Below are 26,865 nucleotides of genomic sequence, written 5' to 3'. Positions count from 1 at the left end.
CTTGAAGCCCCAGGGCCTGCAGTAATCCCGTCTTCTCCACTCAACCTCCTAGGAGGATAGAGGACCGAGTAGAGGACTCAGCTGAGAGCAGGAGTGAGGGGTGAAGGAGGGGTTCCCACCCGCCTTGTGTGAAGAGCTCCCAAAGTCCATGGTGGTGCCTGGACTGGGCAGTTCTCTGGCCTAAGGCAAGGGAGAGCAGGATGCTCAAACCAGGGGGAGGGATGGAAATGCGGGGGGGCAGCATTCACACCCCTCCTCCAATCCCTCCCTCTTCCTGCGCAGGCCTAGTGCACACTCCAGAGAGGCAGCGGAGGTGAGGGGTCCCGTTCCCTGGGAACCCAGTCCTGCCCAGAAGGCCCATGGAGCCCGGAGCACGCAGAGCCCTCCCCTCGAGGGCTAGCAGGTTCCTTCTGGACCTGTAGTCTAGCCGCCATGGCGCACGGTTTCTCGGTGGGTTTCGACCCGCTGGGCCTTGGAGACCTAAGCTCTGGCTCTCTGAGCTCCCTCTCTTCCCGAGGCCACCTGGGCAGCGACACGGGCTCCGCAACGCGATACCTGCTGAGGAAGCAACAGCGGCTGCTGAATGGGCCCTCCCGCGGAATCCGAGCCTCCTCTCCCATGGGCCGTGTCATCCTCATCAACTCCCCCATCGAAGGTGGGGGTGGGGCCCAGCCACAGGCCGGAGCGGAGGGTGGGGGGAGAGGACAGATGGCACTAAGTAGAAAGAGGCAGAGCCAATATGGGTGGGGGAACTCAAGAGATGGGAGCCTCAAGGATGGAGGGTGGGGCTTCTGGGAACCCATACACTCTTCCTCATCTACTTCTTTGCTCCTTTAGGCCAATCCTTTAGGACTCCAGGATTGTAGAGAGGTCAGAGGTGGGAAATAGGGCATAGCCACCAGGACAGTGGGAGTGTGTGTGTGTGTGTGTGTGTGTGTGTGTGTGTGTGTGTGTATGTGATGCTAGCCCCAAGTGAGCTAGGCAGAGTCTGAAAAGTCCAGTCTAGGATTCAGCCAGGGCGCTGGCTGAGGGACAGAAGAGGAGCTGGAGATATCTAGTCCTGTCTATAGGAAGCCCAGGCCCAGGGAGCCCTCACTTCCCTGCTGTCATTCAAGGTCCTGCTTTGCTCATCCGCTGGTTTTATTTTTGTTTTTTCATAGACGCTACCTTTGTCCAAACCCATTTGTGTATGCCTTTGGGGCCTGTGCAGGATGGAGGGCATCCTCCATCCACCAGCCTATTGTGTGTCCAGTTCTGTGTTGAGCTGGGAGGAACCAGGGCCCAGTTGGGCAGACGGAATGGAAGGCTCCACATGCAAAAGGAAGGAAATGAAGATAGAGTAGCAAATGTTTAGAAGAGTGTGGAGAAAAGGAAGGTGGGGGTAAGGGAAGGAGCCCAGGGCTGGGCCCTGAAGGAGGGGGAGGCCTCAGCTTATGTAGATGCTTAATGCCACTTTATTGCACACCTGTTCTGTACCAGCCCTGGTTAGGTCCTGCAGGGAACCTAGAGAGAAAGCAGGCTCAGTCTTCCCTTTCAGAAATTTACAGTGTAGCAGGGCTTAGAGACGGCAAGGAGAACAGCTGGTGATGGGGTGGAGGTAACCCAGACAAAGGATGGACGTAGAAAGCATGGAGCATGATGGGGCGGCACTGAAGAGACAGCCTGGCTGCAGTGACAGGTGTGAGACAACAAAGAGCAGAAGAGCAAAGCCGTACCTTGAATGACAGCAGGGAAGCGGGGGCTCTCTGGGGCTGGGCTTTCTGCAGATAGGACCAGATAACTATCTCCAGCTCCCCTCCTGCCCCTCAGCCAGCAGAGTGCCCTGGCTGTATCCTAGACTGAAGTTTTCTGACCCTGATCCTCCCCCTGACCCATCTGGGCATCCCTGTTCCTCTACCCGGGCCTCTGGGGCAGGGGTGGAGCATGTAACTCAGGGATCAGGCTTTCCTCCACCAGTGGTCCAGCACACCCATCATCCACACACTCAGCCTCACCCTAGGTGAGCAGCAGGGCACTGGTGAGGGTCACCACTATCGTTCTGGTCATGGAGCAGAAGTCCCCAGAGGGGCTACAAGACATGGGGGCGGGCGGCACTGTGGCACTGCCCTGGAAGTCCCAGGATCCCCACGCCTCTGTACTGCACTACCCCTGCTCACAGGCTGCCCTTGGGGATTTCTCCCTGAGCTGCTCTGGTTTCTCCTAGATGAAACAGAAGTGTGTGTGTGTGTGTGTGTGTGTGTGTGTGTGTGTGTGTGTGTGTGAGAGAGAGAGAGAGAGAGAGAGAGAGAGAGAGAGAGAGAGAGAGAGATTTAGAGTTCTGGAGTAAGCCCGAAGAAGAAATCTCACCTGCTCACCCCTCCAGTCTTCTCACTTTTCTCCAACAAAAAGGCCTTCTCAAGGACCCACCTCTGAGCCTTTGCTCACTCCACCCCGTCATCATCAATGTCTTCCCTTCCCTCCACCCACCTGAATCCTCCAAGAATCCTTCCCTGACAGCTCCAGCCCCTCGGGACCCTCCTCCTCCGACTTGCCCAGCCCTGATGGAGAGGACCACTCTGGGCTCTGGGCACATGCTGCACATGGTGCTGTTTTGGGTTTCTCTCTTCAGATAGTCAGGTAGCTCTTAGAGCCCTCACTTCCAGAATCACAGAGTGTGAGAGACAGAAGGCACCTCAGGGATCCTTCCACCACATCCTAGACAGGGACTTACCACGTGTCAGTGGAGGCACCATTGTATGCCTCCAAAAATGAGGAACTCGCTCTCCCTCCTGGAAAACTCATTCCACGTCTGACAGCTGAAAGTATCAGAAAGTTTTCCCTTGCTCAGTGGGCCTCCATATAATTCCGCTATGTGGGTTTTGTTCTGCCCTCTGGGTTGCACAGTCAGAAACATCTAATGCCTTGCACAGAACAGTTCTTCAACTATTTAAAGATGGAGCTGACATACTCACTTCCACTGCAAGCTGAAGAGCCCAGACTCCCTCAGCTGTGCGCCATAGAACAGATTCTTAAACCTCTTTTCTATCTCTCTGACCCTCAGAATACCAATATTTTTAGGTCTTTGGCCTATCCTAGGCCTATGGGCATGGGAAGCTGAAGCTTGCTAAGTATCAGACACACACACACACACACACACACACACACACACACACACACACACCTGTATTATGAGAACAGTGTCTTCCCACATGGAGTCCTGTCCTGTCTACTCCCATCCCCTCCCTAGCCCACAGTCTCAAAGTCACCCAGAGGAAACTCAGAAATTGGCTGCCCCCCTCATGTAGGTCCCTAGATGCCTGTGACCAGCAACCCAGCTTCTGCAGGCCCCAAGTTGGGGAACCCAGGGGTCCACTGTGCTCAGAATAAGCATGGGGGTCATGCCTGTACCCCCATCCCCACAGCCAACAGTGATGAGAGCGACATCATCCATGCAGTCCGGGTGGAGAAGAGTCCAGCAGGGAGGCTGGGTTTCAGTGTGCGTGGAGGCTCTGAGCATGGCCTGGGCATCTTCGTCAGCAAGGTGGAGGAGGGGAGCAGTGCAGGTGAGCAGGGTCCCCGGGAGTGAGGTCCTGGGATGTATGTGACCCCACCTTAATCGGGCGCAGAGGTTCTATTATCAGGGATGGGAGGAAGAATCCTGGGCTTTGGAGGGCCTGATCTAATGGGGAGATGGGGCCCCCTCTCAGGGCAGAGTGGGCTACTGGACAGGTCCCTAGTCTAATATGGAACACACAGACCCTACCTGGGATCCCACATCTCAGGGAAGAAGTTTCAGCCCAGGGAGCCTGGTCTGATGGGGGCTCGGCCTACGCTGGAGGACTTCTCCCAAATGGCCCACACCAGCCGCCCCTCTCCCTGGTGCAGAGCGAGCTGGCCTGTGTGTGGGGGACAAGATCACGGAGGTGAACGGGCTGAGCCTGGAGAGCACCACCATGGGCAGTGCCGTGAAGGTCCTGACGGGCAGCAGCCGCCTGCACATGATGGTGAGGCGCATGGGCCGTGTGCCCGGCATCAAATTCTCCAAGGAGAAGACCACGTGGTGAGAAGGCCTGCCCTGCCTGCCCCTGCACCCCGACCCAGAGCCAGGGCAGGAGAGGCTGAGGGCACAGGGCTCTGTGCAGGTCTGGCTGGTGTGGCTCCTGCTTCTCCCAACCCCTGGGGCTGGGTCACAGAGACTGTAAGGCCTGACCCTGAAATGAGAAAAGGCCCTGTCTCTCCCCTCCTCGCCGCAGCTCTGCTATCCCAGACCCCAGCGGCCCTGCCCCCTAGCTGCTGAGTTTAAGATAACAGCGCCTCTTCCTCCTGGGCCTATGAGGATTCGAGAAAATTAGGATGATTTCTCAGATTTGATTAATCCTTGTCCCACTGAAGATCTTAGACCTGGGAAGTCCCCCAAAGGCAGCCCCACTTTTCCCCTGCAGTTATGGGGGCTGCTGGGAGGTGGGGGGGGGGATGGTGGCAGATGGGGGCCCAGGCTGAAGGCTCCTTGCTGCTGCCCCAGGGTGGACGTGGTGAATCGGCGGCTGGTAGTGGAGAAGTGCAGTTCCACGCCTTCAGAGAGCAGCTCAGAGGACGGGGTGCGGCGCATCGTCCACCTCTACACGACCTCCGATGACTTCTGCCTGGGCTTCAACATCCGAGGGGGCAAGGAGTTTGGCCTGGGCATCTACGTGTCCAAGTGAGGAACGGGCAGGGAATGGAATGGGTAGGGTAGGGAATGGGGCTTGGAGTTTGACCTGGGCTGGGACCTGGGGCTGGGTTAGCAAGGGAGGCCCGGCCAACTACAAGTTCAAATGAGGGCTTAGGTCAGGGGTGGGATCAGCAGAGGGGGGCTGGGTCACCAGGAGGAGGGTCAAGGAGTTTGACTGGGGCATCCCTGTATCCAAGTGAAGAGGGTGTGGACTGGGGTGAGGGAGGGCAGGCCTGGGGGCCCACCAGACTGCTGCCTGTCTGCCCCTAGAGTGGATCATGGTGGGCTGGCCGAGGAGAACGGGATCAAGGTGGGAGACCAGGTCCTGGCGGCCAACGGTGTCAGGTTCGATGACATCAGCCACAGCCAGGCCGTGGAGGTGCTGAAGGGCCAAACGCACATCATGTTGACCATCAAGGTGGGCAGAACTGTGGGAGTCAGCGAGAGGCCAGACAGTAGGGAAGACTTCCTAGAGCACTCTAGTTCTTAATTACGCCCATTGCTCTGCAATTGGACTTTTTCACGGCCACATGAGAGGTAGGGCAGCCATTGTCCTCTTTTGCAGAAGAAAGTAAGGCTCAGAGAGGCAAAGTAACTGAGGCACCACAGGCAATTACTCAAATGGTCAGTAGCAGGGCCTGTTCCAGGCCTGCTCCCAGGTGTCTAGGGCAGTGTGCCCCTTTGTATGAGTGGTGGAGGCCTAGGACTAAAGCGGGGGGGGGGGGGGGGGGGGGAATGTCCCGCTCAGAAAGGTGGGATGGTAGCTGTGGCTTTGGGTAGGACCTAGGTGGTGGGCATCCTCAGGGTACAGGGCAAGAAGGGCTGCGCTGAGCCAGAGATTGGGTTTCAGGGGAGGTGGCTGAATCCATTATTCATGTGGGTCTCACACTTGCCTGGGGATCAGGTCCTTCTCACTCTGGCTCCTGGAGGATGTGATGCCTCACTCTGCCTAGTGCCTCGTCCTGGCCCCTGCTCCACCCTTCTCCCTCCTCCAAGCCTTCCACCCATTTCACCATCCAGTGCCTCCTCCACCATTCCCGCCCCCACTGCCTTTATTCCCCACCTCTCCCACATTCCATCCTTCCTTTCCTTCCTCTCAACTTATCCCAAAAGCTCCTCCTTACTCCCACTCAGCCCCTCATTCATCCATCCATCCATTCATTCAATATCTTTTAGTACCTACTATAGGATGGCCAGTGTGCAAGGTACAACAATGAACAAGACAAGGTCTTTGCTATTGGCAGAGGCAGATAAATAAACTAGATCCGTGCAGATTGTGACAGATGCTATAGGAAATTAACAGAGAGAGGGGCTGAGGTGATTTAGGAAGACACTTTTAGTCAGGGGATGTCAGAGGGGGCCTCTCTGAGGAGGTGACACCTGAAGAGGGGGAAGGAGCGGGTCACAAGATGAGCTGAAGGAAGAGAATCCAATCCGAAGGAACAGCAAGTGCAAAGGCCCTGGAGTGTGGAGAAACTTGGCACGCGCCGAAATAAAGTGGCTTGTGTGGTTAGAGCAGGATGGAGAGTAATAGGGGTGAAAAGTTTACTCCTGTCCCATCACTCCTCATTGTTACTCTCCCTCTGACCCCCTCCCGATGCCCTCCTCTGCCCACCACGCCCGCCCCAGGAGACTGGCCGGTACCCTGCCTACAAGGAGATGGTTTCTGAGTACTGTTGGCTGGACGGACGTAAGTGGCTCAGGCCTCCGAGGTCGAAGGGAAAGAGCAGGGCCCGAGGGTGGGGCCAGAATATCTGAGGAATAAATGGGCAGGGGGACCAAGATCGCACCGGGATTTTCACACTGCCCAGAGCTGTTTTGGGGCCCTCCCCTGAGAAGCTGCAGGTTCGGTTTCAGGCTCTCCTAGGATCTGGAGTCCCACGGGGGTGGGTGGAGGAGAAGTGACTTCCTCAAGGTCTCATCCTACTGGCAGGATGCTGAGCAGCCGGGTGCCCAGATCCTGAGCTTCCAACCTTGGCTGCTACCGGATCCTCCCCAAACCCCCCAAGCCCGGGGGTAGTCTGCAAGCCTGGCAGGGCCCTGAAGCAACCTGCCAGTCCCCCCGAAATGCCCCTGCCTTCCCCATGCCCGCAGTGAGCAACGGGGTGCTGCAGCAGCTGTCCCAGGCCTCTGAGAGCAGCTCCAGCGTCTCCTCATACGCCTCCAGCGCCCCCTACAGCTCGGCGGAGGGCTCCAGCTCCCTGCCCTCTGACCGCATGGATGTCTGCCTGGGGCCCGAGGAGCCCAGCGGCCGAGGCCCAGGCTGGGGGCGAGCAGACACAGCCATGCAGACGGACCCCGACGTGGGGGGCCGCGTGGAGACCTGGTGCAGCGTGCGGCCCACCGTCATCCTCAGGGACACAGCCATCCGCTCCGACGGACCCTCACCCGCCCGGCGCGTTGGCTCTGCTCTCTCTGAGTCCCCCAAGACGGCTCTGCTGCTGGCCCTCAGCCGACCCCGGCCCCCCATTACACGCTCCCAGAGCCACCTGACCTTGTGGGGTACGTGGGGGATGGGTGGCTGCTGCTCTTTAAAGCCCCTGTTCCAAGACCTCCCTTAGACCCCATCCTGGGCCCCAAACCTCCCTTTGCCCCAGGCCTTGACCCAGCCTCAGCCCCAGAATACACTCAGACCCAGACCCAGCTCCCCCCCAAAAGAGCCCTAACAAGCCCCCTCCAGCCTGGAGTTCCCAGACCTGTACACACACACACACACACACACACTCTCCAGTCCTCATGGCTTCCTCACATAGCTGTGGCTGTGGGTAAAGGAGGGGTGAAAAATTGGAGGAGGGCCCCTGCCCCCCCCGCCCCCATCCCCACCTCCCCTCATGGCTGCAGACCCTGTCTGTCCCCCACTCTCCCTTCTCTCTGCCCCTCCCCACACCCCTGCCCCTGGTCCTTCCCTTCTGCCCGCCCTCCAGCCTCCCGGGTGCTCCCTCGTGTCTGCAGAAGAGAAGAAGCAGCGGAAGAAGGAGAAGTCGGGGTCCTCTGGGGAGAAGGGGGCCCTGCAACGCTCCAAGACACTGATGAACCTCTTCTTCAAGGGAGGGCGGCAGGGGCGGCTGGGGGACGGGCGCAGAGAGGCCTGGACACTGGACAGAGGGAGCCCGGCCAAGCCCCGTCCTCGCCTGGACATGGAGAAAGGTGAGTGCTGGGCTGGTCAGACAGGGAGGAAAAGTCCACTTTGCCATCCGCCCCACACGGCCTCTTACTTGCCGTGAGTCACCGCTCCACCCTGTGAGCCTCAGCTTCCCCAGGAGTAAAACTGAAGTAATAATAACCTATCTCTTTAGGGATAGTGAAGAATACGTGAATTAGTGTATGTTCATCACTTAGGACATCATCTGCCACACAGGTGCCCAGAAAATGTAGTGGTCATTCTTATGCGACCTCATCTGCCCATTTTACAGAAGGGAAAACGGATAGAGTCACAGCACAGACAGAAGTGGAGGAGCTCGGGTCTGAGGGGAGGGAAGGGCATTCTTTTCCTAGAATATTTGGCATCACCTCCCCTGGCCAAAACGCCACAGGCCCTACCCACTTCTAGAACCATCCCTGAGCACAGCCGTCTCTAGATCAGGGCCCCCGTGGAAGGGCCGAGGCAGGCTTCCCTCATGTCAGGGGCCTCCTAAGGATCCTCACAGAGGGCCTCTCCTCTCCCATGTGAGGTTCAGAGACTGGACCAAGGGTGGATGGCTTGACTGCTGAGGTTGCCTGTGACAGAAACTCAACTCAAAGTAGCTTTAACAAGCACCTCTTGGCTCAACTGCTGATTGAAGCTGGACCTAAAGATGTGAACAATCTCACCGGACATCTGCCCCTCTCATCTCTGCTTCCCTTTGCCTGGATTGGCTTCATTGTCCTGCAGGCTTTGGCCACTGGAGCTAAGAGGGCCACTGTCGCTTAGCAACACAAAGAAAAGAGAGCTTCTCCTCAAAGAGTCTCCACTGAAGTCTCAGGCTCTCACCGGCCCCGCCGGGACCACAGGCCCCACAGATCTCTGTGATGTGGGAGAGAGATGCTGTCATCTCCTCCCCTGGGGAACATGCACGGAGGATGCGGGCCCCTGGGTGAAATCAAAGTGTGTTCCAGAGGGGAGAGTGGATGTTGGGTAGGCAAAAACAACCAGAGGATGAGGAGCTGGGCCCTGGGCCCCACCCCCCCGGGGGTTTCAAGGTGACAGTCCCATGGGAGAGACAATCCCTTCAAATAAGGGCAGGCCAGCCCCCCTCCCTCAACTCCTCTCTCTCTCCACAGCCCCCAGGGCCCTGCTCTCTCCTGGCTCTCCTCCCACCTCTCAGGCCTCTCCTCTCTCTCCTTCAAAGTCTGTCCCTTTTCTCTTGGTTCCCTGAAGGTAAGTGCTCCCCCAGACTGTGTCCCTAGGGTTCTTGCCTCCATCCATTTGCTTCCAAATGAATCTCTATAAGCAGAGCTCCGACTGTACCCTCTCTTGACCCAAAACCTTCACTGACTCACCACTGCCTGGAAACAAAGTTCTTGGCCCGAGCATGGCCTTCAAGACCCTCCTGGCCTGGCCCCTTGCCTCCCCATCCCACCGCCTTCCAGCCTGAACTCTCCATACCAGCCAGTGATCCATCCAGTCCTGAACCCCCTAATCCCCATTTTCAGATTGGGGACAGGGCCTGCTGCTGAGCCTTTTTCTTCTTAGCAGGGGGAGTGGGACCTGTGCAGAAGTTTGTCACCTGGAGGCTGAGACGCGGTAATTCATGCATCTCTTTACCAAAGAGATTTACAGCAGAGCTGCTGATGGGGTGGGGTGCATGCTGGGGGCAGCTAAGGGTCTTTGGGCTAAACTCAGTTGAGATCAAGCACAAGGGGCCAGGCAGATAGGGAGGTACATATTGGGGGCAGCTAAAAGAACTGGACTAGGAAAAATAGGGTTGCAGACAGATACTGCGGTACAGTTTTAGGTCCTGGAGTTTGAGTTGGGACTCCCAAATACAGATTTGGGGGTATGAGGAAGGCTTGTGAGAACTCCAATGGGAACCTCGACAGTGTATGTTGAGGGAATCCCAGGGCCACTGGGCCAGGACTCCATTAAGGAACAGACTGGTAGAGGGGTCTGTGATGTGGGGCGGAGGGGCCTGGGGAAGAGCTCCATTGGCGGGCAGATCACTATGGGAGACTATGTTGGGGAGCATGGCTGGGACTCCATCAGGGGCACCTGGGCCTCTCAGCCAGAATGTCCAGGGGTTTGACCCCCCTTTAGGGAAGCCCCTACCTCCTCTCCGGATGGCTCCAGGCTCCTTCATCATATCCCTTTGCTCCTGCCCTGCAGACCGGGAGAGGGGCCGGGCCCTGCTCTCTGCCAGGTCTGGGAGCCCCTCCAGCCAGCTGCCCAATGTGGATGAGCAGGTGCAGGCCTGGGAGAGCCGTCGGCCCCTTATTCAGGACCTGGCCCGGCGGCTGCTGACTGACGATGAGGTGCTGGCCGTCACCCGCCACTGCTCCCGGGTGAGCCTCCAGCCGGCCCCCAGCCCCAGCACATGGTCACTCAGTCACCCAGGCCCTCATTCATGCAGGCTACTGTCTGCTGACCGGTATCTGGGCTCAACACTGTGAGGCCAGTGGTCATTTAAAGCAGAAGTCACCCCTGTCACATGCACACACCTGCACACATACTGAGCTCACAACCAGAAAGGGGAGCTGGACACTAGAACCTAAACACCCGCAGTGACAACTCGTGTGAAGTGCTGTGAAGGAAAAGGACACGATAAAGGAACCCAAGAGCACAAATCAGATGTGGCCTTGGAGGGCCTCTCTGAGGAGGTGATATTTAAGCTGAGGAGAGAAGGAGCCAGGCAGGTGATGAATTGGGGTACAGGAGTCCCTGCAGTCACCTGCCTCTGTTCTCCTCTAAACCCCAGCCCATCCCCATGCCTCCTTCTGCTCCTGGGTCAGCCAACAGGCCTGGCACAGGTAAGTAATCCCTTGTCCCTTCCCCCACCTCACAGCCCAAACCTCTCAACACCTACACGGCTATTCTCTGTTCCCTTCCACTTCAAACAGCCCAGAGGGTCCAGCGTGGCAAAGAGGTCAGGTGTGAGGGATCTTCGGAGCCTGAATGTTGGTGAGACTACAGAAGGCACATGTCACCCCCTCTAGGGGGACTGGAAGGCCCTCCAGTAGCTAGGCTCCCCGCTGTCTCGGCCTTCAGATTTCTGTGATGGGTTCCCTGCGATGAATCTGGGAACTCGAGCCTGTGTCCAAGGGCTGTCTGAGGAGTTTTAGCAAACCGTTTGTGGATCCCCCCACTCCATCACCTTGGTCAGGGCGGGGCTGTGTTGTATGTCTGGGTGATGTGTGCATTTGTCTGTCTGTGGAGTACCTGGATTTGTGTTGACGTAGCCGTACGATTGTATCTGTGTGAGTGTGCATGTGTCTGGCTAAGGCATGTGTCACCTGGAGACTGAGGCGTGGTAACTCATGCATCCCCTTACCAAGGCCTGGTTTACAGCAGGGCCCCCTGTGATCCGTTGCATTCATGTTGGGGGCAGCTAATGGCTTTCGCTAAACTCAAGTGTCATACTCATCTCTCAGCGCTAAGTGGGGCTGGCTGTTGAACCAGCCTCTGTGAGCATGCAATTCTGGGCTGTGGCCACTAGGTGGGCCTCCGTTCCTTTATTCGCTCCTTTTTCCTAATCCCTCGCTTCTCTCTCCCCACCTCAACGAGGATGCCTCTCACTGTGTCCCCACAGCACCTGGGGGGCTCCCAATACTACCCAGACCTGACCCAAGCCCTACGCACACCAAGAGATCGGACCCTCTGGGGTGGCCTGAGAGATGAGTAAAGCTCCCCTAGTGATTCTGATGTGTGTCCCTGAACCCCTTCTCTCTCCCCCTCTTAGCCACCTCCTCACAGCCTCCAGGCCAGGCATTGTAAACCCCCTCTCTGATCACTTGACACTCCCCAAGCCCCTGGTAACCTCTGTGACAGGATGGAGTGCAAGTTCCTTGTTCTCACCGTCAAGGTCCTCCCTGATTTAACTCCCCAACCCACTAAGCTCAGCTTTCCCATAGCCACCACATCACCCCTGGTGTCCACATAGCTTGGTACAGGTTTTGAATTGCACAGCTCTAGAGCTACTACTCACACTGCTGTCACAACCTGCGCAGCCTATGTGGAGGCCCTTTATGTAACTCACGATCAAGTCAAACTTCTGTCTGCCCATTAGTCCACATCACCCTTGGAGCACTTTCCTCCCAACACTCATACTGATCCCTGAATTTATCCTTAAGAGTCAGTGTAAATGCCACCGCTCCCATGAAGCCCACTCTGACCTCCCCACCCTCCTCTGAGGCTCCCTCTGTGAGTGGTTTATAGTTCACTGGGGCATGTGGCTCATCCTGCCCCCTCGATCCGACTACACTGAGTTCCTGAAGATCTGGAACAGGATTTTTATTCTTGTGCCCCCATTGCCACCCTCCAGCACACAGCCTGGCACTTAGTGGGTGCTGAATGCAGGTGTGTGAACTTGAAGCTTGTGCACATCTGTGACTATCTGGGGGTATATTGTCCATATGTGTGTGTGAGTCCCTATAACTTTGTGTGTGGTTTAGAGCCACACACATAGTTTATCTTTCATTTATTTCCAGATACGTATGAATGCCTTGCTCTGACCACCAGAGCATGCTGTTTCTCTGTGTCTGTGCCCATGCCGGATGCTCTGTGTTTGTGTCCCTGACTCAGTACGTGTCTCCCTTTCACCACCAGGGAGCGGTATGTGTCCACTAGGGTGGCTCCCAGTGTTCCGTTTGCCAGTTTGTCTGCGTAGGTGGGTGTGGTCGGTGACATCCGGGCAGTGCCAGGCAGAAGGGCCTCCTCCGTCCTGAGCACTGACTGGAGAGGCTTTCTGCAGGGCCACCCCGTCCCCAAGGTCCTCATTCCGGCCCTGGACAAAGGCTAATTTGTAGGTCTGTGTGCAGACAAATGATGGGCCAGCCAGGCCCACAGCCTAGTGTGTGGCTCAAATTCCTTCCTTCTGCTTGGAAGGAGGGGGCGGGGAGGAGAGTCCACTCACGGCACATCCTTTTCCCGTACAGCGTCGGCCAGAGCCAGACCTCTCAGGTTTCAGTCCCTCTTCGTACTTCCTCGTCTGTGTGGCGTCGGCAAGGTCCTCTTCTCTGAGCCTCAGTTTCTTCACCTGCAAACCAGGAATAGATAATGTCATCGCTCAGGGTGGTTGGTGGCTAAATGAGAGACATGTGTAAAAGGCGTAGAAAAGTGCCTGCCCCGTAGCTGTCTTCACTATTACAAGTCTGTTATTATTGTTGCAGGCTTTCAACTAGTCACCAAGATAAGACATCCTGTGGACAGCCCGGGGATGGGGAGAGCCCTTCCTAACGTGCCCCCCACCTCCCCCGACATGCCCAGGCATCGCCCCTGGCCCAGCTCGGGAAGTCCCTGCTGCTCTCTGACCTGTGGTGCCTGTCTCTGCAGTACGTGCACGAGGGCGGCGTGGAGGACCTGGTGAGGCCCCTGCTGGCCATTCTGGACAAGCCCGCAAAGCTGCTGCTGCTGCGGGACATCAGGTGGGGAGGGGTTGTAGGAAGGAATTTGGGCAGGAGGGGGACCCCTGATACCTCCCCCAACCACCCCAGGGCCGAAGCCCCCACCCCCGGCACCTTCAGAACTGAACCCTCGCCCACCCCCACCTCGCCCTCTCCCAGGAGCGTGGTGGCCCCCACAGACCTGGGCCGCTTCGACAGCATGGTGATGCCTGTGGAGCTGGAGGCGTTTGAGGCCCTCAAGAGCCGGGCAGGTCAGCAGCTGGGGGGCAAGACTTGTGGCTCCTGAGCCCCAGGTGGGGATGGGGATGGCCTATCCCAACGGAAAGGGGTCAGAGCCCTTCCAGCTGTGTCCATCAGGGAGCCTGTCAGCCCGTCCCTGCCGCTGACCTCTTCTCTCCAACCAGTACGGCCTCCTGCTCTGCGGCCAGCCCGGCAAGACACACCACCCAAGCGTCACCTCATCACCCCTGTGCCTGGTCAGTCAGAGTCCCAGGGCCGGGGAGGGGGCACTCCCAGGGGGGACTGGGGGAGGGAGGTCAGGCCTCCTTTCGTCCCTGCCCCAGGGACTGTGGGTGTTGTGGTTTCAGAGGTGTGTGTGGCTCCTGAAGGAAAGCCCTCATCCACCAGAACCATTTCTGCCACATCCGCTCACCACTATTACTTACCTAATAATTGGTTTTAAACCCACTCGCTTTTTAAATCAGTCTGTGCAGTGACCTCCAAGAAATTACCAGTTTGGTGTGTGAGTCATATTTTTTCTTAGACACATTAAAAAAAGCTGTAACTATTACAATAGAAAGTATGAAAGTACTCTCACAATGGCACACGGGCAGTGGCCCTCACTGCGGGGAATTGTTTCCAACAAACCCAGGCCTGGTCTCCTAGGCCTCAGAAAGGCAAGGACTGGGGTTTGGCAAGGTGGCCTGGGCTGATGAGGGGGGCAGCCTGACCTTGGCCGTCTTCCCCAGACAGCCGTGGAGGCTTCTACCTGCTGCCTGCAAATGGCTTCTCTGAGGAGGAAGAGGATGGGGAGCTGAGGGAGCGGCTGGGGGACCTCCAGGTCTCCCTGGGTACCTCTGCCTCCTGCCACCCTCACAAAGGGATCCCCCCTCTCCAAGACGTGCCAGTAGATGCCTTTGCCCCACGCCGGAGCACCTGCACACCCCCTCCCCAGCCACCCCCCGTTGCTCCCCGGCCCCCGAGGCCTAACTGGCTGCTGACAGAGCCCCTGACCCGAGAAGGCCCTCGCCAGAGCCAGGGCCAGAGCCAGGGCCCGGCCCAGAGCCGCAGCCGCAGCCGCAGCCGCAGCCGCAGCCGGGGCCGAGGCAAATCACCTGGACGCAGGCGTTCCCCATCCCCAGCGCCGATCCTCACCCCCAGCATGGCCAACGGGCGCTACCATAAGCCTCGGAAGGCCAGGCCCCCTCTGCCACGACCTCTAGATGGGCAGGTAGCCAAGGCGAGAGGCAGTCAAGGGTCCAGCGAGAATGGAACTGGCAGGACAGCTGAGCAGGCAGCCACGAAGGCCCCCAGCGGGGAGCTGAGGACAGTCACGCTGTCCAAGATGAAACAGTCCTTGGGTGAGTCCGGGTAGGACTGGGCCTGGCAGGGGCTCCTGGGTTTGGGTAAAGTTGGTGGGTTTGGTTTGGGGATGTGACTACGGGCCTGGGCCTAGGAAAATAATCTGAGTATTGGGGTACAGTTGGGGGAATCGATAGATTTGGGGGCTTTGAGATCTAGAGGATTTTGGAGTTGAGGATTGAGTAGTAACAGAATTGGAGTTTGGGAAAAGTTGGGGGCCCCGGATTTGGGGATGGGGTCCTGGGTCTATCCTGGGAGCTCTGGGCTGTAGGGGTATGGCACACTCTTCTCCTGTGTTCCTCACTCTCTCTAGGCATCAGCATCTCGGGGGGTATCGAGTCCAAGGTGCAGCCCATGGTGAAGATAGAGAAGATCTTCCCTGGGGGGGCCGCCTTCCTCAGCGGGGCCCTGCAGGTGGGTGAAGCCAGCCCCCGTCCACTCCCTCAGCCTGGAGCTGATCTGGCCTCTGGCCGGGGCAGGCTGGTTCATGCGCATCTGCCAGCCAGGCATGTTCAGACCAGGTCGTGGGAGGAGAGGGGTCAGGGTGAGCTGGCCAAGGGAAAAATCTGTCCCCTCATGCCAGCCTGGGCCTGAGGGCGGCCATCCTGTTCCACCCCTGCCCCAAGGGACAAAGGGCCATTGTCTGTGCCCCACCCAGCCCCCGACAGCTCCAGGCACAAAAGTCCCATTGTCCATCCCCTCCACCCAGAAGGAGAGTGTCCTCGCGGGTGGAGGTGGAGGTTGGATGCTGGAGTAGGGGTGACCTGAGGAGCAGGGCTGTGACCTCCCACTCCCATCCTAGGCTGGCTTCGAGCTGGTGGCAGTGGATGGAGAGAGTCTGGAGCAGGTGACCCACCAGCGAGCAGTGGATACCATCCGCCGGGCGTATCGAAACAAAGCTCGGGAGCCCATGGAGCTTGTGGTCCGGGTCCCCTGGCCTGACCCGCCACCCTTGCCCTCTGACGCATCAGCACCCAGCGGTCCGCTCCTTCCTCCAGACCATTCCCCTGCCCGCTGACCCCTGGGTGGTACGCCCATTGGCTGCCAGAACCTCACAGTGCCCTTCCCCACCATATCCAGACCTCTCCCACTGTCGCCACACCCCCAGCCCAGTCCCCTCTACAACCTTCCAGACTCCAGATTCTAACCCGGCTCTCCCCGCCTATCCCGTGACTCTTCCCACTGACCTCCGATCCTCCCACTGACCCCAGAATCCTTCTGCTCTTCCAGACCTCGCCTACTGACCTTGTGACTCAGGAACCTCCCAGTCCTGCTTGCCTTGCCTACTCCCAAAGCTCCACGCTGGTGGCTCAGACCTCCCTGCTTTCTTCCCTCCCCCGAGGCTCTGCCCTTTCCAGACAAACTTGGTGTCAAGGACAAGGTGCTACTGGGCAGCCTGTGTCCCCTACTCACTGCTCCTAACCTCCCAAGACAGGAAGGTCGAGAAGCCCAAGGTCTGGAACTTGGGATTAGAGGGTACTTCCTCATGATGCCCCCTTCGATTCTCCCAAGCACCAGGGGGCATGGACTCTCAGAGGTAGCCCTCAAGCAGTCATTGCATCCACCTCCCAGCCCCAAGCAGGGTTCTATGCAAGGAACAGGATGGAAGTCTTTTCTAATTTCTCAGACCCAGAGAGACATCTCATGTTGCGGTGCACTAGCTGCAGACTTTCTGCTGGATTTGTCCTTTCCCCAGCTCCCTCTCTCCCCCAGAAGACCTCCATGAGGGGTAGGGGAATAGCCAGCAAATAAAGAGGGGTCGGGTTCGGGTCAAACAAGTTCCCATAATCTTTATCCAACACACTCACCTTTTTTTAAAAATCAAAAAAATTTTTAATTTTTTTCTTTGGGTTTGTACAAGAAATTTACAGTGTGAAAAATATACAAGTGAAAACGAGGCCATACCCCAGGGTGTAGGGAGGGGCAACTTGGTCACAAACACAAATAAACGAGACATTTCTGAGTTCTTCCTTTGGTCTGACGATAGCCCCCCCTCACCACAGGTGAGAGGCTGCAGAGCTGGGAGCTGGGGATCAGACCCCGTCCCAGCCCTGTCCCCCAACATGGGCAGGGTAGGGCAGGCACATCTGGAGCAGCTGACGCTGTCTGGCTCTCTCCGGCTTTGGAGTGTGGAGACGAGGGAGCTCCTTCCTCTCCCCAGTCCCCTGGCTGGTTGAGCTGGTGAGCGTTTGGGGTGAATGGGGTGGGCAGAGTGGCGCTGGCAACAGGTGGGGAGTGAAACAGGTTGAGTGAGCAGGAGCCTCTGGGTGACAGTGAATACAGGGACCTCCAAGGGGTCTGATCTTGCTCATCCAAGTTACAGGGCAGCCCTGGGTTCTCGGCAGAGGCCCGGAGGCCTGGATCCCAGGGGACGAGTGGCTCTGGGGCCCTCCGTGGACCTGAGGCAGCCGTTCCCTTTCAGTAGAGCTCCCTGCAGAGCTGGGACCCCCAGGGCCCTAGATTTCCGTGGCAGTGATCTCCTCCAGGCAGATGCAGGGGGCTGGCTCCGCCAGGCCCAGGTCAGCGAGCTCCCGGGCCTCCAGCTCCAGGCTGAGCTGCTGCAGCTCCTGCTCCAGCTGCCGGTTCCGCCGGTACATCTGGATGTAGTTGTGCTGCAGCTGCTTCTGATAGCGGATCACCTGCTCCTTCTCCGCCTGCCAGGCCAGCCGTTCTCCCTCGAAGCTGTCCCTCTGCTCCTCGCCTCGCCGCCGCTCCTGCTGTAGCTCGGCCCGCAGCCGCTCCACCTGGGCCCGCAGGCTGCCCCCAACCCCGGCTGCCACACGCTGTGCCTTGGCCTCATCACTCTCTGCCAGGAGGAATGGGTCGGCAGTGGCAGCTGGCACGGGGGGTTCCCGGAGCCCAGCTGCCTCGGTGTCCAACTGCCCAGCTTTCTCCCGAAGCCGCTCAGCCTCCTGGCGGTGCCGCTGCAGCTCCTGGGAACAGGCCTCCAGCTCCAGCTCCCGTGCCCGGGCTGCCTCCTGGAGACCCCGCACCCAGCCCTCACTGACCCGCAGTGCTGCCCGTGCCTCCCGCAGGGCCACCCGCAGGGCCACCAGCTCACTGCCCTTCTGCACCAGCTCCGCCTGAGATTCCTTCAGTTGTTGCTTCAGCAGGGAGATCTCGCCCGACTTCTGGCACACCTGGTGGTGGGGGGCAGGCAGGAAGGATGGTGAGAAGGGCTCTCCCAGGGGGTCAGGCCCTGACAGCATGCTGGCCATTGTGGAGAGGAGGCTTGATCCTTATACCCATTTTACAGATGAAGATACTGAGGCAAGCCTAGCGACATGTCCACGGTCATACAGTTAGTCAGCGGCTAAAGTGGATCCAGACCCCGATTTTTCCCCTTCAAAGTGGTGTCTTTAAACCACTTTGGTTAAAAGCATACACAAAGGAGTCAGATTGACTTGATTCAAATCTCAACTCTGCCACAGCCTGGGTATAATTTTGGGCTCCAGCCTTTCTGGGCCTCAGTTTCTGCATCTCTAAAATAGGGGTATTGACAGGACCCACCTCATAGGACTGTTAATGAAGATTGGATGATATATAGTCTATGTAACATGCTGTGAACAGTGCCTGGTGCATAGCAAGCACTACATTCCTATCACTGGCTGGAAGGCAGTGGGTGGGAATGCCAACGGCTACAGGCAGCGGACCAGGCTAATGAGGAGGCCACACACGGAAGCCCAAGGAGGCTCCCTCCCAGCAAGGGAGGTCAGAGGGGGATCTTCATCTCACCGAGGTGAGGAAGGGGAGGCCCTCCTGGGGTGTTCCTGGGCCCCTCTTTCCAGGGGGTGTTCCTGCAGGACCCCGCTCCTTCCCCCCTGGTCTGACCCACCTCCCACTTGGTCTCCTCGAGCCGGGGCCCAAGCTCCCGCTGCTCTCGCTCAAAGGTAGCGCAGCGCCGCTCTAGCTGCTCCCGTTCCTGCAGCAGCTGTGCAAAGTCATCCTGCAGCTGCCGCTTCTCCTGCTGCAGCTGGAACACCTGCAGCTGCAGCAGCTGCTGAGCTCGCTGGGCCCGCTGCGCCTGGGCCGCGCCGTCCTCTCGCAGGGCCTCGCGCTCCCGCTGCCAGTGCCGCTGCCGGTCCTCATACACCTGTGGGCGAGAAGGCAGGCCTGGGTCCTGGCAGCTCCCCCAGGCTTCGAGCCCTAGCTGCCCCCAATCCCTGACTGCTCTGGTGGCCTACTGGGGCTTTAGGCGGCTAGATTACACTAAACAACTGTAATAATTTGACAACAGTGACAAGTACTTTTAGGATAATAGAAACAACAATAATAGCAAGCACTTATGTGGCACTTCCTAAGTGCCGGGCATTATTCTAAACACTTCCCACCCTTTGCCTTACTCATTAACTCTGAGAGAATAAAAACATCCCCATTTATAGATGAGGAAACTGAGGCTTAGTACTGATAGGTAAAGGGTAGTGCTGGGTTTGAATCCTCACCACACTACAGTTAAGCCAGATAACTGGGCGGGAATGGGGTCACGAGTACAACTGCCCCCCACTTGCCCCCACCCTGAAACACACGGAAACGCTCCTTGGATTCCCAGCACCTCTGGATGTCCTGCCATGCCACCCCCATGATCACCACTGACGACACCTGGCACATGGTCACCTCACTCTCATCCAGACTGTCCCGCAGCTGCTGCAGCTCTGCTTCACGGTCACGGAGCTTCCCTTCCAGGGCACAGTGCAGCAGGGCCTCGTCCGAAGGGGGTGGAGGGGGTGGGGGCGGCGGTGGGGAGCGCTCCCCACAGGAGCTGCTGTCAGGGGAGGCCCGGGGACCGCTGCCCAAGAGGCCTCCAGCCATGCGGCCTCCCAGGGAGCCTGTGCTCTTGCTGGAGGAAGATCGGCCACTGTCCGAGTGGGAGGGCCCAGTAGGGGCTCCTCGGGCTGGCCCGGGCAGAACTCCCCGCCCAGGGCCGTGGGAGGGCAGGTGCCCGCCTGGGGAGCTGGTGGCTGGCTCGGCACCCCCAGTGCTGTAAGTGGGTAGGCTGGACAGTGAGTTTCGGCCGGAGTCGGACAGCGTCCCTGATGGGCAGCCGCTGGCCCAGCCACTCAGTGCCAAAGGTTTGTCAGCAGCTGAGGAGGAGGAGGAAGAGGAGGAGGAGGCAGCGCCCCCAAACAGCTGTGTTAGGCTGCCCTGGCTCCCAGACAGTCCGGTGGCCCGAGGACCCAGGAAGCTGGGGAGAGACGGCGCCCCTCGAGGTTTGGGCAGGACTGGCTTGAAGGCTGTTGGGCGGATCAGGATTTTCTCCATGTTCTGAAATGAGGTGCCACGAGACACTGGGGATGAGCTACTCAATCTTTCAAAGCCCTTGTCACACTCCCTGTCTTCCCATCTGGGGTCCCCCATCCCCATATATTAATAATTGCTACCACTGAGAGCCTCCCGCGTGTCAGCTTTATGTCAAGTAATTTAAAAGGTTCATCTCTAGTCATTACAGAAGCCACATGAGTAAAACATTATCACTATCCCCATACTACAGGTGAGAAAATGGAGGCTGAGCATAGTTAAAGGTTTGCTCAAAGTCAATCACACTGCCGTTGTATAACAACAGCAATTTCAAATAGCTAACATTTATCGAGTGCATAGTATATGCCAGGTACTAGGCTAAGCACTTCACATATATTATTTAATTTTCACAACAAACTTATGAGAGCTGACCTACCACCTCCATGTCACATATATGGAAACAGGCTCAGGACAGGTAAGTGACTTCCTTGAGGTAATATAGCCAGAATGAGGCAGAGCTGGGATTAGAACTCAGGTCTGGTGAATCTGGAGCCCACACTCTTACATAGACCTCCACATTCCTCCAGCTTCTCCGGGGGGCTCCTGATTCCACCCAGGCCCTAACGGAAGGCTGGTCCTCACCTTCTCCAGCTTCCCGGAGACAGGAATGAGTTTTGGTGGGGGGCCACGGAGGTGGGCATTGCGCGCCCGCTGCTCTCGGGCATCCTCGATGTCACTGCTGGGGGTGGATGGTGACTCTGTCCGGAAGTCCTCGTTAATGTAGGTGAAGGTGGTGCCAGGAACGGTCTTCCTGGGGGGCACAGCTGGGCACAGTGGCTCCTGTGCTTCATAGCCACCCCGCAGCAGTCCGTCCTGCTGGCGGAAGAAGGTGGGCCCAGGGGGGCCGTGGTGGCGGGAAGGAGCTGGCCCCCCAGGGCAGGGCCGGCCTGAGATGAGGCTGCTCACGCTGCCCATGGCTGGAGCTTGTGGGGTTGTGGTGGCCTCAGGAGCGGGCTCCAGCGGCACCGGCAGAGTCTGCACAATGGCCATGGCGGCGGCACCTCTGGCCTGGCCGTGGGCCTCCGGGGGAACCTGCAAGCAGGGCAGCCGTGTCAGAGTCCCTCCACCTTGAGCCCCCTCCCTATGAAAGGTTCCAAGTCCCTCTCCTGACCCTTCATCTCAGGTCGAACAGCCCCCTGATACCAATAATGTTAGCTACTTGGTGCCCCCAAGGCTCCCCCTCCGAGCACTGGCACGAACCGTGGTTCTCCCTGCACCCCAGACCACTGCCCAGCTTGGCTCTGAACAGGGCAGGGGACTGAGTCTACTGAGCAGGGATGAGGCGGGGGGGAGGCCTAGTGGTTCTGCAGGGCCCGGCCCCAAACGGCATCCCCCACAGAGGCCAGGACTCAAGTGAGGAAGGCTGTTGGGCGGATCGAGTCCCCTGGGACAGGTGGCCTCATTAGAGGGCAGTTTGGGCAGAAGTAACCTCAGGGACGAAGTCAGCAACTCAGATGGTAATTAGGGAACAAAGAGCCAAGGCCAGGCCGTGCCCAGCCTCCCCCAGCTGGGCCTCAGTTTCTCCCAGACACAGAGGCGGCGAGGGTGAAGCTGGCCAAACAAGAAACTCAGAGCTCTTAGGGAGCCCAGAGGTGCCCTCTGGGATCTCCTGACTCCGTACAGGTGCATGCTTGTTGCCATGACAACTCCTAGCCTCACCATACCCAATCAGTTGGGCCTAAAGGAATCCACACGGGCCTGCTGCCAGCTTCTATGAAACCTTCCAGCTTTAGGTGGTCCCCAGCGTGATCCCAAAGGGATGAGGGTAGAAGCCCTCCCATCACCTCTGGCAGCGGCTTCAAGATCTCACTTCCCCGGAGCCCAGGGAAGAGGGCTCCACCTCCCAGGCCCTCCTCCTTCCTGGAAGGGGCCAGCGAGTCTCCACCCGGAACTCCCTCCATCCTGAGGCGAGGACGAAGACCAGGACTCAGGCATCTGCTGAAGTCATCATGCAGAGCGGGGGCCAAGAGGTGGACAGAGAACTGCGTAGGAGCAGGAGCGTGTGCTTTTATTTGTGTGTGTGGGACTGGATGCACAGCATGAAAACGAGCACTGTGTACATGAAAAGGTGTGTGAGAACATCATGAATGAGGGTATGTGATTAGATATGGGTAGGTAGATACGTTCATATATACATGAGTACAAGTGTGAATTCATATGGGTGTATTTTACAAGAGTAAGTATGTGCGTGAATAGGGGGGTCACTCTTAGAAAGTATGTGAACGTTACAAATGCATACACAGTAAGTGAATTTGTGGCGTATGAGTGTGACTACATGAGAGAATATGTTTGGACAGATGTCCACTCATATATACCTGAGTTTATATGTAAACTGACATTATTTTACACAAGTGTGTGAACAGGAAAGTGAGTGTGTATAAGTGTGTACAAAGGAGTGTGTGTGTGAATAGGAGCGTGTGTGAGAGAGGGTGGGGGTCTGGGTGGCATGCAGGCAGGGCCAACTGGGTGAGTGGGAGCTTGATTTTTGTCACTCACTGGAATGTGGGAGAGGAGAGAGGTTATCTGACTCCTTTGCCTGATCTGCTCCCCTTCTTTCTTGCTTGTGTTCCATTAAGTCCACCCCCACCTCCCTACTCAAGTCAAAGACCCTGAGACCCTGGAAGATCTCCAGACGGAGGCAGGAGGAGCTGGGGGGAGGGGGAGGGGGGGAGAGGTGAGCACTGTCTCCCACACAAGTGCCAGCCCTGAGCAAAGTGAATGGAATACCCCCTCCTCAGCCCTCTCCCAGACGGCTCCAGAGCATGAGCAAACAGTGGGGAAGGGGCTTCTTAGGGGGCAGCAGGGGCTGGCACCTCTGTCTGCATCTCCCCACTTCAGTGAGCACTGAGAACGTGAAAACTGAGGGGAGGAGACTCGGAGACAGGGACCCAAAAGACCAGAGACAAAGACTCAGAGGCCCCAGGGTGTCAGGTAGACAAGGAGACAGACAGACTCAGTGAGGCCAGAGCCCTGAACCCCACGGAGCCAGGGGCCCCTAAATCCAGAAGAGACATAAAGTTGGGCCCTGCGAACCTGACACCCACGGAGCTGGAGCCAGAGCCAGGCGTCTGGAAAGCCAGGCCCAGCCAGCCAGGCTCCCGCTCTTGGAGCCTGAGAGAGAAGGAGGGGCAAGTAGAGGCTCCATTTTGAGAAACGCGTCTCTGGCTGTGGGAATGGGAACCCCCACTCTCCCCAGCACTCCTGGAGTGACCCCTCTGGCACAGCAACCCACCTTAGTGGCCCGGGGGGAGCAGAGCGCAGCGTTCAGCCACGGCCCTGGAGAGGTCCGGCCCAGGTCTGAAGGCCCACAGACCCGATTTGGGGGTGGAAGAGTTGGGGAAAGTCTCCCCTCACCAAATTCCAAGGAGCAGTCAAGTGGGAACGCGTCTGGGATCACGAGTTCCCATTCTGCAACAGGAAGCCGGAGCCCCCATTCCACCCTTCGGAGCCCCCCCCACTCCGCCACCGCCTCCGCTTCCATAAAGTGGGGGCCGCTGTGGAATGCTCCCTTCCCACTGGCCCTCCGCCACGCAGAAGTTGGGGGCGCCCCCAGATCACCTCCCCGCCTCGGCCCCCCTCACCTCCACCGCTCTGCTCCATGCTCAGCCCCGGGCCGCCCCCCGCGCTCCTCCGGCGAGCCGCCCGGCTTCAGCCCGCGCGCGGCCACTCGCAGCCGCCGGGCCCAACCCGCCCCGCCTCCGCGGCGCCCCCTGCGGGGCAACCCCCGCCCGACCGGAGTGGGCGGTGCAGCGCGGGGGTGGGGTCCCAGGGGCGTCCCCGCCCCCGGGGCGCGGCCACGCGCTAACACTGCGCGTCACGCGTGTCCGGGCGCACGCGGGGGCTGCGAAGCCGGGCCCCCTGTCCCCCAAGCCGGTGGCGGTGTATCTGGGGGTTCGATCGGCCTAAGACTCGGCGGCGGCGGCGGGTCACTCTCTATCTCAACCCCGACCGCGGGGCCAGCGGCAGCTGGTCATTGTTCAAGCACAAAGGGCCCGGAGCCGCGGCGGCCGCCCTGCCCCCTCCGCTCCTCTAGTCGAAGCGTTCCCCTCGGCCCCCCCGCCCCCGACACACTCTCCGATTCAGAGTCCAGAGGGGGAGGCTGAGGGTCAGCTGCCGCCCACTCTCTACAGCGGCCGGGGCCCTGCGCCCCAGCGCCAGCCGGGGACCAAGGCTCGGTCGGTGCCTGCCCCACCCCCAGCGGCCAGGAGGAGGCACAATTGGCTTGGCGGAGGCGGCGCCACCTGGTGGCAGGTTCGGAAAACACACCCAGTAATCCCGCCCCCGGACCTCGGCGTGGCCCCTACTCGACTCCACCGCACTGTACCCTCCCCACCTTGAGCCCAGGCCTGCCCCAGGGGCGGCTCTGTGCTCCTCAGCCTTCCCACAGAGTCATCTGCTAGGAGGACGGTCATTGCTCGGAGAGGTAGCCCCTGGCCCTTCAACAATCACCGGGGTAATTACTGGACCAAACCCACACCAGCCTCACAACATTCCACTGTCTTGTCGGGGTCACCAATATTCTCAACCTCTGGCAAAGAACACAACCTTTCCCACCTTCAGTTTCACACGCCACAAATCAGAGCCCATTCGTCTCCTGGTGCCACGCTCCGACTTTCCGTCATCTTTCAGGCCGACTCACACCGAGACATGCTCGGAGCCACACAGCTACTTGTGCACAGGCTTTAGGCCTTGCACCCAGTCACAATCTTAAACACGCTTCCTCTCCTAAGCATCCTTCACCCACTGACGGTCTTATTCACAGTCACAACTTCTTACACGTACACGTTTCTCAAACATTCTACCACACATACTTTCCTGTAGGGGTCTCTGTGACCTGGGCAGGTCAGCTGATGCCAGCATCCCTGGGCAAGGACAGCCTCCTGCCCCCAGCCCCCCCCCCCCCCCCCCAGGGCCAGGCCTGCCAGAGCTCCTCTGCCCCAGGAAGGAGCATTTGCCCCCACCCTCCCCTTCCAGGCCACAGACCTGGCCGACTCTCAGCTCTATTTTTAGCTCTATGGAAAGGGTTGTTTTTCTTTCTTTTTCCCTGGAAAGGGAAACATAGCCCAGCCACCCTCAGGCTCACCCCAGATCCTCAGCCTCACAAGAACAGACGGGAGCCCCTCTCTCCAGCAGAGACCCCCTCCTCTGGTCTTGCCCAGATCCCAGCCTCCCGGGGCACCAGGAGCCTCCTCCCCTTTCTGGCAGCAGGCCCAGAAGCTCCAGCCGCAGCTGGGCTCAGCGTGTGCGTAGGGGTGGGGGGTGGGGCAAGGAGGGAGGCTGGTGGCCCCTGCCCCCTCCCTAACGGGGGCGGAGGACTCGTCCTCCCTCGACCTGAGGGGTATAGGCCCACTCCAGTACTGAGGGGGGGATTATGCTCCTGCGTGCTTTGGGGGAGGGGGACTCCCACTCTTGCGTGAGTGGGTTTTCTGCTCCTACCTTGGGGGGAGGAGCTCCCAGCTCTGCTACCCAGGCTGGAGGTATGGGACAGGGAAAGGGGGGCAGGTTGCTGTCCTCTGCCATCAGTAGTGCCCGGCCTCCATACCTTCAGGGTTGAGTGCACCATGAATGTGTTCGCGAGAAGGCAGGCAGGAGCCCAGGTAACCCCACCCCAGTCCGTCTCCCGCTCTCCTGCGCTACCCCGACTCCAGGGGGCATAGTGCTCCGGTTTCTGGAGGAGGGCTGATCACCTCTCCAGGCGGAGAATGGAATACAGCCCCCGCAAGGGACCCGGAGAACTCGCCCTGGACTGGGAGGGACGTCCTCGCTGTGGCCGGGGTGGGGGGGCGGGGTGGGGGGAAGCGCAGCCCACAGGTCCGTAAAGTGATCACGTGCTCGGCGCCTGTTTACGTCTTAGTCTTCACCTGCAGGCCTCGGGGAAGTAGGAGCCGCGTGAGGTGTCCCACCCGGCCCACCCCCTTCCGTGACCGGCCGGCCCTTTTCTCCCACCCCCGTCAATTGTCAATTACGGGACAACAGACGTCCCTGTCCGCTGGGGTCCGGGCGGGCCAGGAACGCTGCTCCAAGAACTGCAAGAGGGACCCACTGGGCGCGTCCTTTCCGCAGTGCACGTGTGTTCGCGTGTCCCAAGTGCGTGCATGGGTCTGAGTGCACGCGTGTGTGGGCCCGGTGTGTCAGTTTCCGTGTCGGTTTCCTGTTCAGACACTTCGCCTGCGTCCCGGCGTGGGGAACCCCCCTCCTCATCCCAACCCCCAGCTTCGCCAGACGGGAAAGTTTACTCCGGAGCCGGGATGTGTGGGAGGCGCGAGTTCCTACACCCTGGCGGCCCCACCACTCACCCAGTGCCACCTGCGTCGCCGCTCCAGCTCCTGCCCGGCTCCAGCTCCAGCGCGGGCGCCTTCTCGCTGCAGAGTCGCCGGCTTTCCAGCCCGCTCCGGGCTCCGGGCGCCCGCCAGGTCCGGCCTGGTGGAGTGGGGCGGGGCCGCCGAGGCCGCGCCCCCGACCCAAGGAAGGGAGTGGTCTGCCCGGCACCCCCTCAACAGCCGACCCAGAACCCAGCCCAGCAGTAGCTCGAGGTGGCCCGAGGCTGCCCTCTGGCTTCACAACTTACTGGATTTGGCTTTAGATCTGGGGAAGGGGCGAGTAGTTACGTGTTTGAGAGCTAAGCTACCTACTTGGCTGTCCTAACCAAGCTGGCTATAGGGCTTTCCTGCCGCCAATCCCTGCTCTGTCAAACCTGGTCCACGCTCGTCCCACTCCCCAGACACAGGGAAAACCCCTGGGAAGCAGACAAAGAAGGCTCGGGT

At 59.0% G+C, this 26,865-nt stretch overlaps 2 protein-coding genes across 5 annotated transcripts; one reads left to right on the top strand and one right to left on the bottom strand.

Annotated features, from left to right (window-relative positions):
• Nucleotides 1-340: 340 nt before the first annotated feature.
• PDZD7 (PDZ domain containing 7) lies at nt 341-16,602 on the top strand. The gene is given in 18 exon segments (XM_079793959.1): nt 341-655; nt 3,402-3,542; nt 3,865-4,039; nt 4,502-4,678; nt 4,961-5,108; nt 6,320-6,380; nt 6,785-7,192; nt 7,643-7,837; nt 8,951-9,009; nt 9,011-9,047; nt 9,363-9,413; nt 9,993-10,168; nt 13,155-13,246; nt 13,385-13,476; nt 13,630-13,701; nt 14,194-14,805; nt 15,120-15,220; nt 15,609-16,602. Coding segments are annotated over 18 exon segments (3,036 nt in total). The 5' UTR covers nt 341-432; the 3' UTR covers nt 15,825-16,602.
• Nucleotides 16,603-16,638: 36 nt separating this feature from the next.
• On the bottom strand, nt 16,639-26,551 carry LZTS2 (leucine zipper tumor suppressor 2). 4 transcript variants are annotated; one of them, XM_079793676.1, is made up of 5 exons: nt 26,398-26,551; nt 20,684-21,133; nt 19,421-20,068; nt 18,642-18,899; nt 16,639-17,946 (listed from the first exon to the last, which is right to left on the bottom strand). In XM_079793676.1, the coding sequence occupies exons 2-5, from the start codon at nt 21,089-21,091 to the stop codon at nt 17,263-17,265; spliced, it is 1,998 nt and encodes a 665-aa protein (XP_079649802.1). In that variant the 5' UTR covers nt 21,092-21,133; nt 26,398-26,551; the 3' UTR covers nt 16,639-17,262. The 4 variants fall into 4 exon arrangements, with proteins under 4 accessions (XP_079649802.1, XP_079649799.1, XP_079649801.1 ...); XM_079793673.1 differs by lacking the exon at nt 26,398-26,551 and adding an exon at nt 25,644-25,802; XM_079793675.1 differs by lacking the exon at nt 26,398-26,551 and adding an exon at nt 25,185-25,263.
• Nucleotides 26,552-26,865: the final 314 nt, after the last annotated feature.

This window comes from Cnephaeus nilssonii (genome assembly GCF_951640355.1).
Source record: "Cnephaeus nilssonii genome assembly, chromosome: 16".
Classification (NCBI taxonomy): domain Eukaryota; kingdom Metazoa; phylum Chordata; class Mammalia; order Chiroptera; family Vespertilionidae; genus Cnephaeus; species Cnephaeus nilssonii.
This window is presented reverse-complemented; position numbering and strand designations above follow the sequence as displayed.